Below are 16,003 nucleotides of genomic sequence, written 5' to 3' on the forward strand. Positions count from 1 at the left end.
CTTCTAGACCAGTGGTTCTCAACCTGTGGGCCGCGATCCCGGCGGAGGTCAAACGACCAAAACACAGGGGTTGCCTAAAGCCATCAGAAAAATACATATTTAGGATACAATACATTTTTAAATAAAATATGTATTTCTATGGCTTTAGGCCACCCCTGTATGTATTTCCGATGGCTTTAGGCGACCCCGGTGTTTTGGTTGTTCGACCCCCGCCAGGGTCGCAGCCCACAGGTTGAGAACCGCTGTTCTAGACTATTAAGAGTCTAGTTATATAAGCCAGCTATAGAAGAGCTTATAATAGCTGGCTGAAAGCTTCAAGTAGCCTTCTAAAGTGATACTAGTGTGCTTTGTTTTCTGATTATTCTAATCACTGAATTGAGGTTCAGAATAATTTAAATACCTGGCAGATGGGCGTTCGAGCCTTTGAGTGTGTTCATTGTCTCGTAGGTACTGCAGCACGTCCGTCTGCCTTTGCTTAGTCCCAAGTTCCTGGTGGGCACTGTGGGCTCTGACCCCCTCATCAAGAGTGATGAAGAATGCAGGTGTGCACAACCCTGGATGGGAAGAATCAGCAACCAAGCGTTCCTATTTTCTCCGAATTTCCTTATTTGTATTGTTTCCTAAATATTGTGTTTCTCAGTCCTGCCTGGAGACTGGTCCAGCAGGAAAATATTACTCTTTATAACATAAAATGACTAGAGAAATGAAAATACAGTGTAGTCTAGGAAATACTTAAGAGCTGAGCAAGAACAAAGTAACAGATTGACAGGCACGGGTCAGGCATTGCATCAGGCAAAGGACTCAAGTGAACTAAGTACATACACACAAGTACTTTACATCAGGACATTGTATTTAACGGGTATAATTATTAGGTTCTTTTAAAATACTTTAATAGACAGGAAAAAAATTTTGTCTCTCCTCAGTAGACTTGTTGAGAGTCAACCATTCAGATGGTATCATCTAGCAAATGAATATTAAATGATGGTACAGTGTTTCTTTTTAGCAATCCAGTTTTTGACCTAGTTTTATTAATTAGCCTAGCAAATATCTAGTGCCACGCTGATGCACTGCTTTGCCAGTACCCTGCAGAACCTACCGAAGTTTATGAGAAAGCCATAACTGTGGTCTGGTAATAGAGTTGTAATTTTTAGTTTCTGGCCCCAAGCAAGTTGAGTTTCAGGCTAGATTTGTACTAATATATGAAATCATGATGGAAATGCCAGTCAATTCACAAGTCCCAGTGTAACTGGCATCATTGCTCTCATGTCAGTGACGTTTTAATATAGGCTGGCAGTGATTTGGTTTAGTTTATGCTTGTTCCCCTTTGCCAATACATATTCCAAAACCATGTTGGGATTTCACTAACAACGTCATGTAGACATTGGGAATAAAGGCAGAATTTTCTCCACAGAGACTTGGTAGATGAGGCTAAAAACTATCTCCTATTGCCCCAAGAACGACCACTAATGCAAGGACCAAGGACAAGACCACGGAAGCCTATCCGATGTGGAGAAGTACTTTTTGCAGGTTTGAATCTTACTATACTGTGACTAAACAACATTTTCCCACATGGGAAACTGTCATGTCAATAGTCCTTGGGACAGTTGTGATATCCACTGTCATAAGAAACACATAAATTGTTATCATGTAACTTGATTATTAACTCATGATCTAACACTGGTATTCTCCAAACCAGTGCTCTGTTTTATGTAAATTTGAAAACACATTGCAAGAGATGTTTTGTTAAAATGAGTCATGCATTAATTTATATACCAGTGTGCAAGTTGCCTCATAATTACATGAAACTGTCAAAAAAACTATCTTAAATTAAACAGTTATAGCCCTTCCTAGCTTTACAAGCTAGAGTGAACCCAAGACAGCCTATTGTATCATTTTGCTCCTGTTGTCTGCCCCTGAATGTGTTGATCCTGAGGAAGACTACTAAGAAATTATCATCCATTCATCATGATTAATGGAAAGAGAAAATCAGCTTTCATTTAAATCAGGATATTCAACTAACACTAAATGACTGTAAGTTTTGCTTAAATTTGAATTCAAGTCAAATCTGTTCTAGGATATATGCCAAGAGTTTCCTTTCTTTAAGAATTTATTTATTGGCCCTGGCCAGTTGGTTCAGTGGTAGAGCGTCGGCCTGGCGTGCGAGAGTCCCGGGTTCGATTCTCGGCCAGGGCACACAGGAGAAGCACCAATCTGCTTCTCCACCCCTCCCCCTCTCCTTCCTCTCTGTCTCTCTCTTCCCCTCCTGCAGCCAAGGCTCCATTGGAGCAAAGTTGGCCCGGGCGCTGAGGATGGCTCTATGGCCTCTGCCTCAGGCGCTAGAATGGCTCTGGTTGCAACAAAATGACACCCCAGATGGGCAGAGCATCGCCCCCTGGTGGGCATGCCGGGTGGATCCCGGTCGGGCGCATGCAGGAGTCTTGTCTGACTGCCTCCCCGTTTCCAGCTTCAGAAAAATACAAATAAATAAATAATTTATTGATTGATTTTAAAGAGACAAGAAAGAAAGAGAAATGAGGCAGGGGACGGAGCAGGAAGCATCAACTCATAGTAATTGCTTCTCATATGTGCCTTGACCAGGTGAGCCCAGGGTTTCAAACCAGTGACCTCGGCATTCCAGGTCAATGCCTTATCCTCTGTGCCACCACAGGTCAGGCAGGAGTTCAGTATCAGAGAAAACATCTTAAATTCCAAAATAAAATCAGGCTGCAAATGTCAGGGTTATAAACATTGAGGTGAATCAAATAGCCTAATCATTAAATCTCGGCACAGTTTTATAATGGGAGGCATTAAAACCAACTTTTCATTGGATTCCATGATTCCAAGTCAAATTAGTATCACTCCACAAACTGTGTTCTGTGACACTAAAGATACACAGACCTGTAGGAAACCAGTGTACCTAAGGGAAAATATTGCTCAAAGGGGACATACAGTATTAATTGAATATCCTGATACAAGTGAAATCAAAATAATATACAGCACATTGAGATTTGAAATAAAGACATGACTTTCCAAATCCATCTAGAAGATTACAAACTTTCCTATTTAGTCTGGCCCAGGATGTTATTGAGGCCCCCCAGAAAACAGTAGTATTCAGATGTTTGGAAGTTAAGTTATCCTTAGACTTCACCTTTTAAGCCCTACAATCTACTTAATTTGGCTCAAAATACAGGTGGTTTGAAAGAATAATAGGGTGATGGACACACAGTACAATTAACTATTCAAATGCAATAGAGATGTTCACCTAAAACTTATGTGCTCTAATTGATCAATATCACCCCATTAAATTTAATTTCTATATAAAAGTAAACAAATGAAGAAAGAAAAAGGAAGGAAGGAAGGAAGGAAGGAAGGAAGGAAGGAAGGAAGGAAGGAAGGAAAGAAAGAAAGAAAGAAAGAAAGAAAGAAAGAAAGAAAGAAAGAAAGAAAGAAAGAAAGAAAGAAAGAAAGAAAAGACAGAGGTATCTACTATAACCACACTTGTTTTCAAGATGCACTCAGAGAAGCTTTATGGAACTCAGTTTGAACTTGTTATGAGTATTGCTTATGACAAGTGTGACTTCAAAACATTTCTAGTATTAAATGTTATGTTGGGTGGTACAGAATTCAGTACAGACTAGAATAAACAGAAAGCAAAATATTTTGTAATGTAAATCTTAAGAATTTTTGTATTATTTTCAGTCACAAGAGGACCTGTTAAAGAGATCATGAGACGAGCCAAAAATCCCTCTGCCCTAACAGAGTGAAAATAAAAACAGACTTCTGAATTGTGGTTTTCCTTTTGGCTCTTAATTATACATTACATTTACATAGTGTTTTATGCTTTAGAGAGCAGTTTATTTTATTTCACATTAAAGTTTTTATTCCTTATTTTATTAAGCCAAGATCACATAGATTAGTAGAGTCAACAGTCAAGTGCCAGTTTTCTAACTAAATTCAGTGTTCTATTTGTTAAGTGTCACAGTACTTCCCAGTCTAATTTCAGTTGGTATCCTTGCCCTCTGTAAAAATGGATCAAATACTAACTTAATTGGAAAATTAAAGATTATAACAATCCTAGTGGCATGAGTAAAAGTCAACATATTTTGATCTCCTAGAGGCATTTGGTAAATGTAAGCCTTAGGTCACAATTTCAAGGTTAATAGGGAGTAGTACATTCTGTGCTTTATGACAGGCATCCTCCTGACCATTTCTGTGACTTCCCTAGTTGGTGGCTGGTGCAGTGGAGATGCCATTTCCAGTGTAGAACGATATGACCCCCAAACCAATGAATGGCGAATGGTAGCTTCAATGAGCAAAAGGCGTTGTGGAGTTGGGGTCAGTGTTCTTGATGACCTATTATATGCAGTAGGAGGCCATGATGGATCCTCTTACCTCAATAGTGTTGAAAGGTAAGTACGGTCAATCTGACATTTTCTTCTCTGCTATTCACATAGTTATTTAATTAAGGATGTTATTAGGAATCAGATGTGGCTTGCTGCTTAGTACTGCATCTGTTGTACTAGCTGGCAGCCTAGACCACCTAGTGTGACATACAAGTCCTTTCTGACCTCACTCCCATCTGGTTTTCCAGTCTGTCTTCCCTGGTGACACGCCAGGGTGACACACCACTATTCCCCAAACATGCTACTGCAGACCCACTTAATCGCTTGCCGATCGTGTACACTGTATCCTCTTCCATGCCTCTTTCCCAGTGGTGTGCATGCTCTTCTTCCCTGGAAAACAGTACCTACTGAGTGGTATTATTTATGTAAGGAAAACATATTTGCATATAAAGAATATATAGCCCTGGCTGGATAGCTCAGTTGTTTTAGAGCATCATCCCAAAGCACAGAGGTTGCTGGTTCAATCCCTGGTCAGGGCACATACAGGAACAGCTCGATGTTTCTGTCTCTTTTTCTCTCTCTCCCTTCCCTTCCTCTCTCGCTGAAATCAATACATAAAATAAAATTAAAAATTTTTTAAATATATATATATACATGGGGAGATATATACCTATTTGAAAGTATTTTACTGACAAGTCTTGTAGGATATACATCAAAATGGGAAGAGACCAGAAATTAAGTGTAATTTACAAGGGAACTTCAGCTTTATATGTAGCATTCTGAAAAAGATTTTCACAAAAAATTATATTCATATGCAACTTCTTTAAGCAAAAATGAATTTTTAAAAATGGGAACATAAATTAAGAGTTGCCTATGCTTTAGTTATTTGTCATATTTAGGGGAAAGTGTATATATATGTGTCAGTGAATATGTAAACAGCCATACTTCCCTTGTGTAATACAAACTGTGCTCTTGATGTTCTCGGCAGGTATGACCCCAAAACAAACCAATGGAGCAGTGACGTGGCTCCCACCAGCACCTGCAGGACAAGCGTTGGGGTAGCAGTGCTCGGAGGCTTTCTGTATGCTGTTGGTGGCCAGGATGGCGTGTCCTGCCTCAACATTGTTGAGAGGTATATTTTTTTTCATTGCAGCATTATTTACAATAGCCAAGATACAGAAACTACCTAAGTGTCCATCAGTAGACAAATAAAGAAGTGGTACACATATATAATGGAGTAATACTTAGCCATAAAAAAAGAATGAAATCTTGCCATTTGTGAAAACATGGGTGGACCTTGAGGGTATTTTGCTAATTGAACCAGCACCCTCAGCATTCCAGGTCGATACTTTATCCACTGTGCCACCACAGGTCAGGCTTATTGTGCTAATTGAAACAAATCAAACAGATAAAGACAAACACCATATGAAGTCAGTTGGGTGTGGGCAGAATGGGTGAAGGGAGTCAAGTATATGGTGATGGGTGGTAACTAGACTTATGGCGGTAATTATTTTGTATGTATACAGATGCTGAATTATGTTGTACACTGATGCTCAAATAATTTAATACCAATTTTTCCTTTTTTTTAAAGATAAAGATTTAAAAAAATATGCTGTCTCCCTCACTTGCTTAAGAACAAGGACTATCCTTTTTAGTATAATCTATTTTATATATCCTGTAATTTGCTATAGTTTGCTATACAGTATTTAATATACTGACAATTTTCCACCTATGTAATAAAGTGCTCAGCATGTATTCCAAATGATTTGTTATACTTAACACCAGTAATTTATCAATTAGGCCCCAATAAAGAAAACAAACCATATCAATTATTTTGGTAGAAAGAATTTTAAAAATGGATAGTAGATACTGAAGGGCTGAAAAAATGAAAAGAAGACAGTGAAGTAAGTGTAGGAAACCTAGGCTGGGAAGGCAGAGGAAGGAGATTTGAGTTACCAGCCTAGAAGTTTGGAGGATAGATCCACAGAGCGAGGACCCTCAGCCCGGGAGCAGAGGACGCCCTGAACAGTGGTGCCTTACACCTCGCTGGAGGGTTATCTGCCCGGCTGGTTGTACAAGATTGTATTTCTCAAAGACAATTAGAACAGCACGTGCCATCTCACATGCCCTTCATACAGTTTGATTTTGACACTTATTCTCCCCTTGAATCTGGGCTGGCTGATAAGTATGGAAAAAGCACTGTGTGACTTCCAAGGCTGGTCATAAAAGGTGACACATCTTTCACTTGGATCTCTCGGGCATCCACCGATGAAGCCTGGAGCTGTCTGGGGTTGCCTTGCGGAGGAAGCACAAACACCCCCCGTAGGGAGGACACATGCAGAGAGGCCCAGCCAGCCCCTGCTTCAGCGCCCTGCTGTTCCAGTCCCAGCCAGTATGGCAGCAACCACCTGAGACCTGAGCCACACTTCCCTGCGAAGCCTTCCCAGTTTCCTTCCCTTGCATTCCTCCTGCGAAGCATGCAAGTTAGTGGAGGGATTGGTTTGAGTCACTGAGTTTGGGGGTGATCTGCTCACAGCAGTAGGTAACTGGAACACAGGCACTCTCCCCTGAGGAGCTCAGGAGGGGCCTCTAGGAGGCACGACAGGACTCGTTCTGGAAGAGCCAGATTGGAGGGCCACTGCTGGGACAACAGTGACAGGGCTGGCAAGCAAACAGAAGGGAGCGGTTCCCCTGGACCCAGTGCCCAAGCCTTCCTCCTGGTCGGGCCAAATACCAGCTTGGCAAAGGAGAAGCATCGTTGTCAGAATCCAGGCGCAGCACCAGAAGTCAACGCACAAACAGCTCATAGCTGGCGTAGGCACCGATTCTGAGAGGGTTTCCCTAGTGACTGTAACAGGTGTTAGTCTCTGGCACCTGCAGGGGATTACACACTTTATGAAAAGGGTATCGCTTACTAAAAACATGCTTGCAATCTGTGGCATCTCTCACCGCAGGTATGATCCAAAGGAGAACAAGTGGACCCGAGTGGCTTCCATGAGCACCCGAAGACTGGGCGTGGCAGTGGCTGTGCTGGGCGGCTTCCTATACGCTGTGGGGGGCTCCGACGGGACATCTCCACTCAACACAGGTTAGTCCCCTCCAAAGTCAGTTTGGTGCCCTGGAGCAACACATTCCCCTTAGGAAAAAGCCCACCTTGCCCTGGAACTTGTGAGGAAGGGTGTTGTCCTCGGCCCCCTCCCTGTGCAGCCAGCCTTGCAGTCTCAATGCATTTCCTTCTCCCTCTGCTTTACCAGCTGCTGGGAATTTCTAATGAATAAAAGAGTGATTTTCTTGATATGATTATTTCCTTCCCCAACCCTCTCTCCTTAGAAAACAAAAAAAACTCTGTTATATGTAGGAATAAACAAAAACTCACAGCTATAAGCTGCTTTATGTGTTTAGTCCTTTCTCCTTAAAGACAATGGATGTTTCTACCTAAAAATACCGTCAGTGTGGCATACACATCAGTGTCAGGTGTCTCCTGTGGATTCGAGAGCAGGAATATAGACACGGGAGAACAGGGGTGTGGGGCTGTCTGATTGTGACAGTGAGTTATGGTACAAAATGGTGCTTACAGACCCTATACTGGAATCCCTTCATTTAAAGATAGAGTGAGGCCACGCGTCACCCAGCTACTGAGTCTGACAGTCAGAACTAGAGCAAGGTATCTCGACGCCAGCACACACTCTTCACACCATACACATCTGTAAGACACCAGACTGGTATCCAAGTCCTTCTCAGAAGCAACAATCAGATTACTTACTGAAAATAGGTGTGATCACCAAATTCCAGTGGCTGTGAAGAACACTAGAGGTGAGAGGACGTGGCTGATGCTCACTCACTGGTTTGTCTTTCCCTGCAGTGGAGCGCTACAACCCTCAGGAAAACAGGTGGCACACCATTGCCCCCATGGGGACCCGGAGGAAACACCTAGGCTGTGCAGTCTATCAGGACATGATCTACGCCGTAGGAGGCAGAGACGACACGACAGAGCTCAGCAGCGCTGAGAGATACAACCCCAGAACTAACCAGTGGTCTCCGGTGGTCGCTATGACATCTCGTCGGAGTGGAGTAAGTGCCCAGCTACTGACCACCTGACAGCCAGCACCAGGAGAGGCTGTGCACAAGGAGAACTCTGACCTGTAAAATACAACACGGGACAGTGAGGTGCCCTGTTTAGGCAAAATAATTCTTGCTACTTTTATACGGGTAGGGGTGGGGGGTTATTTAGATTGCTCATCTCAAGTAATTAAATATCTCATATCCCATCATACCTTTAACTAGAGGATTCTTTCTTTATGATTTATTTAGTATCTCTGAAAGGTATCTCCCTGTCTTATCTACCACTTTATCTAATTTTGCCCACATCCATCCATATCTAATGTTTCTAGGTACTATTCCAAGGGCATGGCACACCATTATAAATGTTCAGGCAGAAACAGTGTGGCCCCACCGCCAGTCTCCACAGATGGGTCTGAGTCTGTCCCACCTAGAGTATAGGCCAGATCAGATCAGGCTGGCCTGTGTCATGTTTGAGACCAGGCTTACCAGTGACCACAGGGGACTTCCAGGGTGGGGTATGGACTTCATCCACCCGAGGACGCTGGCTCAAAGTGAGCTGTGACCCGTAAACCAGATCCTGCCAAGAGTCCATCATGTAGGACAGCAGGTGGGAAAGCCCAGCAGTGGCTGAGGCTCCATAGACTGAGGACAGAGGAAGTCATTTTTTATTTGCACAGATCAGGGAACCCGCTGCTGGTGTCTGCGAGTCAGAGCATTCACGTGGCTACAGCTTTTTATTTCTGGTACCCGACAGTGTCTTAGGACATTCCTGTTATTTTCACTGTTACATCCTGTTGATTAGATTTTCACTCAATTAGTAAATATCTACTAAGTGTTAGTAATGTGTTGGGAAAGCAAAATTGGCTATGACATGATTCCTTGCCTCAAGAACTCCCAGTTCAGTGACAGAAAATGTTCACAGCTCATGATAAAACAAGTTCTCTAGTAGAGCTTGTGCATTAATGGAGAACATGGCAGACTGCTTAATGCTTTTGGGGAGTGAGGAGACTTACCAGAAATGGTCACCTGTAAGCTAGGTCATGAGGGAAGAGTGATTTTCTAGAAGGAAAGAAAACAGCCAGGGAACAACACGTGTGAAAGCACGGAGCTGTGAAAAATATACCAGCAATCAATCATTACTGCAGCACTGGGTACGCCAGGGGTGGGGTAACACATGGGCTTTTGTAGGGTTCTGGGGGCTCAGTGACATGGTAAAGACTTTAAACTTATGTGGTAGGAAGGCTTAGAAAGTTTTTAGAGGAAACTGACAGCATGGTTAGATCTGTATTTTAAAAATAATTTTCATGGCAATTTAGATAGTGGATTAGAACAAGCAGACACCAAAAGAAGTAAAAACAGTTTGGAAGGTCTTGCTTACTCCCCATGAATGCTTTTCCTAAAATTTAATACATACATGTTTTCAACTTTAAATATTCTAATTTTATAGTTCCCGTACTTCAATAGATTTTTGCTTTTTCCTCTGTAACCCAGACAAAAATTATTAAATAATCAAGTAAACCAAACGAACAGAACAAATCAAGTAACCCAGAAGGTGAGGCCACAAAGCACGCTCTCCCAGGGACTGTCAGTCTTTCAGCAGCCCTGTTCTGTCCCGCAGGTTGGCCTGGCAGTGGTGAACGGGCAGCTCATGGCTGTGGGAGGCTTTGACGGCACGACATACCTGAAGACCATTGAAGTTTTTGATCCTGATGCCAATACATGGAGGTAATCTTTCAGCTATGTTGCAAACACTTGGCTGCTGCCCTGAAAATAACGGCCTGTAGATGGTCCAAGTCAGCATGGCCAGCACACTGAGGTAGCTCTGGCAGGGGTCTGAACAGGGCTGAGGTCACCCCTATTTGATGGCTTGTTTTTACTTGTTTTAAACTGGCTGACATCTTAAAAGATGCTTCTCTTCGGTAACTATCCAGTTTTATGATTAGAGATGGCAAAAACGGGGAGACTCTCCTCTCTGGGCCCATCACGTTTAGCTGAGGAATGAAGGCACCAAGGAATAAAATGACTGGCCCTGCCCAAGCTATGAGAGTGTTTGAGTCAAAACCTAGGTCTCTGGCTGTCAGTCTGTCGGTGCAGGGTTCTGGTGCTCATGTGGGCAGCGTCAGGCCCAGGAAAGAAAAACTGAAGTTACTTTAAGAAAATATTTTATTTCATTTTAAAACTTTTATTTTTCTTGATCTTTAAAAATCTACTTAAATATATTATTATTCTATTTTAAATCAAATAGGAATTTGAATAAGGATTTTAAGTAAATTTTAAGTCACTTTTAGGAGGAGGCTATATCTTACATAAGAGATTATGTTAAACTATATATAGGTTTAATTTTTACTTTGCTTTTATTTTTTTTTTTTTCTTTATTTTTTTTTTCTGAAGTTGGAAACGGGGAGGCAGTCAGACAGACTCCCGCATGTGCCCAACCAGGATCCACCCAGCATGTCCACCAGGGGGCGATGCTCTGCCCATCTTGGGACGTTGCTCTGTTGCAACCAGAGCCATTCTAGCGCCTGGGGCAGAGGCCACAGAGCCATCCTCAGTGCCCGGGCAAACTTTGCTCCAATGGAGCCTTGTCTGTGGGAGAGGAAGAGAGAGACAGAGAGGAAGGAGAGGGGGAGGGGTGGAGAAGCAGATGGGTGCGTCTCCTGTGTGCCCTGGCCGGGAATCGAACCCGGGACGACACCGGCACACCAGGCCGACACTCTACCACTGAGCCAACTGGCCAGGGCTTTACTTTGCTTTTAAATTTTTAACAAATCCTTGCTATTTAAATGGTTCTTAATAAATACAAATCAAGTGATTCATGTACTTATTTTAAATATTCAAAAATTTTAGCAATTCTCTTAAACCTCTAAACTTAAAATCATAAGCCTACATACATCTTTACTCAATCACATATTTTATACTTGATTCACAAACTAATCTGATAGATGCTTTAATATGCCAGTGTTTCTTAAACATTACAAGAACTTAAAATGTCAAATGCATTAAGAGGCAGAGTTGGCTGTTGTCTCAAATTATCCTTATTCAAATTCCCACTAAAAATAGGAGGCTGCATGTGGAAGAAATGAGGCCCAGGCGGTAAGAGGGAGGCTCCTAGTCATGACCATCTGCCATTACATCTCCCTTACCCGTAGTAGGTTCTCAAACTTAATATAAAATATCAATACTGTTTGATGTACTTCATATCTATACTTAACTTTAAACACTAGCTAGCCTTCTAAGGAAATGGTTTTACCTTCCACACAATTTGGGGATTGTTTCTCAATAAATTGGGCCAATTTCCCTGAACAAATCTAGGGTAACCATCTAAGCGGTTGAGGTTGCACGTTAACCACAGATGCCTGTCTGCATATGGCAGCTGAGGCAGCAGACATCCTCAGATCTTTCTATGACCGTGAAAGGTGAGTGGGGGGCAGTCTCAGTCCATTCCTGCTCTGCTCTAAGATTCATTTTCTAGTTGTGAGCCTGTAACTGCCTGCCCAGGTTTTTCATCAGTTATAAGATGCAACTCATGAATTGGCTGTGTTCTTTTTATACTCTTCATCTCTGGGAGAGCCACAACCTTTAGATATTTAGGTGACATTACTTGGATTCTGCATATCTTTCATGGCTCTGTGTGGCTCAGTGGTCCCAATTCTAAAATCAGACTAACGACATTGTAGCCCTTCTTGCTTCTACATTACATTTTCACAGCCTCGTTTATTGAGTGAAGATCTGAGTGTTGTAGACCCTAGAGATTCAAAGTGAACAAAACAAAACTTCCTGCCCTCCAGGCACTGACGAGTGATGGGGACAGACAGTGCCACTGCTACATAGCAGATGGAGGCGTGGGGGCATGGGCCCCAGAGAGGAGTGTCCATTTAAAAGGTGGCCCAGCCTGACCTGTGGTGGTGCAGTGGATAAAGTATCGACCTGAAACACTGAGGTCACTGGTTCGAAACCCTGGGCCTACCTGGTCAAGGCACATATGGGAGTTGATGCTTCCTGCTTCTCTCCCCTTTCTCTCTCTCCTCTGTAAAACAAATATATTAGGGGAAAAAAAGGTGGCCCAATAAGTCGTCACTGCAAAGACAACATTGTAGCAAAACCTACTACAGGTAAGGGAGATGTAATGGCAGACGGTCATGACTAGGAGCCTCCCTCTTACTGCCTGGGCCTCATTTCTTCCACATGCAGCCTCCTATTTTTAGTGGGAATTTGAATAAGGATAATTTGAGACGACAGCCAACTCTGCCTCTTAATCACTATCATCCTAAGGACTTGTTTCTCAGAAATTGACACTAAGTAGAAATTATGTGTTGAGAGATAAATGTCTAAATTTAGTAGCTACATATCCACAACTTAAAACCAATCTTACCTCACCTGACCAGGTGGTGGCACAGTGGATAGAGCGTCAGGCTAGGATGTGGTGGACCCAGGTTTGAGACCCCAAGGTCGCTAGCTTGAGCACGGGCTCATCTGGTTTGAGCAAGGCTCACCAGCTTGAGCCCAAGGTTGCTGGCTCGAGCAAGGGGTCACTCAGTCTGCTGTAGTACCCCGGTCATATGAGAAAGCAATCGATGAACTACTAAGGAACTGCAACGAAGAATTGATGTTTCTCATCTCTCTCCCTTCCTATCAGTCTGTCCCTATCTGTCCCTCTCTCTGACTCTGTCTCTGCCACAAAAAACAAAAAAAAAAACCCACAACAATCTTACCTCACTGCTGGCAGAGGATCTAACATTCTTTTCCATGGAAATCCTTCATTTTGAAGGCGAACTTGTTCATATGTCACGAACTAGACGCTGGCTCTATTATCTCCAACTTTGTTGAAGGGGTTGAGGAGGCTTGTACACATACATACAGTGCAAAGTTACAAATAAATAATTGCTGAAGTTCGGGCAGAGAATGTGGGTGGAAAAATAATAAAGCCGGGGCTGAAATTAGACACAAAGATGCAGACTATATGATTCTGTGTAATTGTTAGAGGTCGGTTTAGCTGTGAAGTCAAAAGTCACATCTTTTATTCTTCAGTCCCTTATAAGTGAGAGCTCTTGGACTCAGTGTCAGAAATAATTCTGCCACTTGCAATGTTCAATTCCAGCTCTTAATCTTTAGAAGTGATGTATGAAAGCTAAAAAGATTAGTTGTGATATAGAACATGTCTTATGAACATCTAAGTTATGGAAGAAACGGTGCTTTTTCCAGTTAGAAATCTGTTTTTTGTGTCTTTTCTTGCAGGCTGTACGGCGGGATGAATTACCGTCGGCTGGGGGGTGGTGTAGGAGTGATTAAAATGACACATTGTGAGTCCCACATATGGTGAACATGCCCCTCTCTGTTCTGGACAGCTTTGACATGGAGCTTCCTACAGCTCAAGAAAGAACTAGAACAAAGTTTATTCTTTGCCGGTGCCTCAACATATGGAAATACAAATACAATGAAAGTACTTCATCTGTAAGATGCCATCTTTGCACAATAATTTTCAGTTCCATGCAGAAGAATATTTATTTTTGGTTTTAATTTATCAGTTCTTTTTTATTTTTTAGCTTTCTTCCCAACCAAAAAATAAAATTCCAAGAAGTAAAATTTTATTTTTAAGACACTGTTTGAAAATACTAGTAAGGGGAGAAGGGCTATATATGATCTGGCTGTTATTTCTAGGCACTCCATGCACATGACTCCACTCCTTACAAGGACTACCAGTGATAAAGATCAGTATACAAAGTGTGTAAGTTAGCCATCATTTTTGCACTAAGCACCAGAAGACTTGAAAATCTTTTTTAAAAAAGCATCTCATTTTAAATAGTACAATTCAAAAGGAAGATTAAATCAATAAAACCAGGACTCACAGTTTTCATCATTGGAACTTCACATCTTGTTTTTCCATTGCACTTATTTTCTGCTATATTTAAAGTCTTTTTTTCACAGTATTTTCATAGAGTTCCTGCTAGCTCCGGAGCCCTGCTCAGTGCCTCTACAGAAACAGTATACAACCCTCATATACTGTCTTAAGAATCCCCCAGTGGAATCATGTGCAACCCTACAAGTTTTTAATCAAAAGCATTACTGACTGAAGCAACTTCCCTTCTGATTTTCTTATGGCTGAAAGAACCAGCGGGAGCAGTATCCTCTCCCCTGCAGTGAATCCTGTTACACAGTTTACACCCAATGCTCAAGCCTGCGGCAGCTGAGGCTCATCTGTAATAGCCTCCACGGAACGAAGCCTTCGGTTCATGTGACAGTAATGGGAACGGGTGTAAAACCAACTGAGGCATTTTATTAATATCTTGGTTCTTTTGTACAACTGTGTATCATTGTCTTCATTCTGTAAAGCCACTGTTACATTTCTCTCACACTGCACTTTTTGGAAAAAAGTTAGAAAGCTCTAAGGAAAAACTGATAAAAATTTAAGTGGTTAAAATTTTTTTGTCATCATTTTCATAGACCTTTTGCAGAATCTTAACGTAAGACTTTATCCACAACAAAAGGAATACCCTTCTCCTTCTCCCCTCCAGCCCCCAATACAAAATGTTTGGCAACTTTTGTGTTTACATTTAAAAATCATTTGCACCTTTACAAGGAAAATAAGTATTTGGTAAACAATTGTTTACATGTATCATTTATGCTTTTTTTCTAGCATGTATAACTTTTTAAAATAAAGATAGTACTTACCATAAAAAATTTTGGTTAATGCTTTTTAATGCTTGAATCTTTGCTATTTCGATTTTCTGTTTCTATATCATTTATATTTCCTTTATGCAAAGTTATAAGTACTTCCCAAATCTGAAGAAATAAAGGGGTTGCCAGCTAGAATTACATATTACATATAAAATTGTATATAAGGCCCTGGCCGGTTGGCTCAGCGGTAGAGCGTCGGCCTGGCGTGCGGGGGACCGGGTTCGATTCCCAGCCAGGGCACATAGGAGAAGCGCCTATTTGCTTCACCCACCCCCTCTTCCTCTCTGTCTCTCTCTTCCCCTCCCGCAGCCAAGGCTCCATTGGAGCAAAGATGCCTGGAAGCGCAGAGCATCGCCCCCCGGTGGGCGTGCCGGGTAAATCCCGGTTGGGCGCATGCGGGAGTCTGTCTGACTGTCTCTCCCCGTTTCCAGCTTCAGAAAAATACACACACACAAAAAAATTGTATATAAAAGTTAATATATTAATATGTTTAGTTACTATATTTTATATAATTTAACTAAATATTTAACAAAATATTTACATTATATTATATATTAATATTATCTAACCCAGGGATTTTCAACCTTTTTCATCTCACAGCACACGTAAACTGATTACTAAAATTAGGTGGCACGCCTGACCTGCAGTGACACAGTGGGTAAAAGCGTCGACCTGGAACGCTGAGGTCGCTGGTTCGAAAACCTGGGCTTGCCTGGTCAAGGCACATATGGGAGTTGATGCTTTCTGCTCCTCCCCCCGTCTCTCTTTCTCTCTCTCTCTCTCTCTCTGTCTCTTATCTCTAAAAAATAAATAAATAGCCTAACCAGGCGGTGGAGCAGTGGATAGAGCGTCGGACTGGGATGCTGAGGACCCAGGTTCGAGACCCCGAGGTTGCCAGCTTGAGCGCAGGCTCATCTGGTTTG

The 16,003-nt window shown here is 42.1% G+C and overlaps 1 protein-coding gene across 2 annotated transcripts in view; it reads left to right on the forward strand.

The window, feature by feature from the left end:
- KLHL20 (kelch like family member 20) overlaps positions 1-14,417 on the forward strand; it is a 33,114-nt gene extending 18,697 nt beyond the window's left edge. For both annotated transcript variants that reach the window (XM_066261180.1, XM_066261181.1), the window contains exons 5-12: positions 448-542; positions 1,412-1,527; positions 4,226-4,409; positions 5,332-5,475; positions 7,298-7,431; positions 8,206-8,414; positions 10,024-10,130; positions 13,641-14,417. In XM_066261180.1, the coding sequence (XP_066117277.1) occupies positions 448-542; positions 1,412-1,527; positions 4,226-4,409; positions 5,332-5,475; positions 7,298-7,431; positions 8,206-8,414; positions 10,024-10,130; positions 13,641-13,725 (1,074 nt within the window). In that variant the 3' untranslated portion in view covers positions 13,726-14,417. The remainder of the gene's footprint in view (positions 1-447; positions 543-1,411; positions 1,528-4,225; positions 4,410-5,331; positions 5,476-7,297; positions 7,432-8,205; positions 8,415-10,023; positions 10,131-13,640) is intronic.
- The last annotated feature ends 1,586 nt before the right edge of the window (positions 14,418-16,003 follow it).

Source organism: Saccopteryx bilineata, chromosome 2 (assembly GCF_036850765.1).
Source record: "Saccopteryx bilineata isolate mSacBil1 chromosome 2, mSacBil1_pri_phased_curated, whole genome shotgun sequence".
Taxonomy (NCBI): domain Eukaryota; kingdom Metazoa; phylum Chordata; class Mammalia; order Chiroptera; family Emballonuridae; genus Saccopteryx; species Saccopteryx bilineata.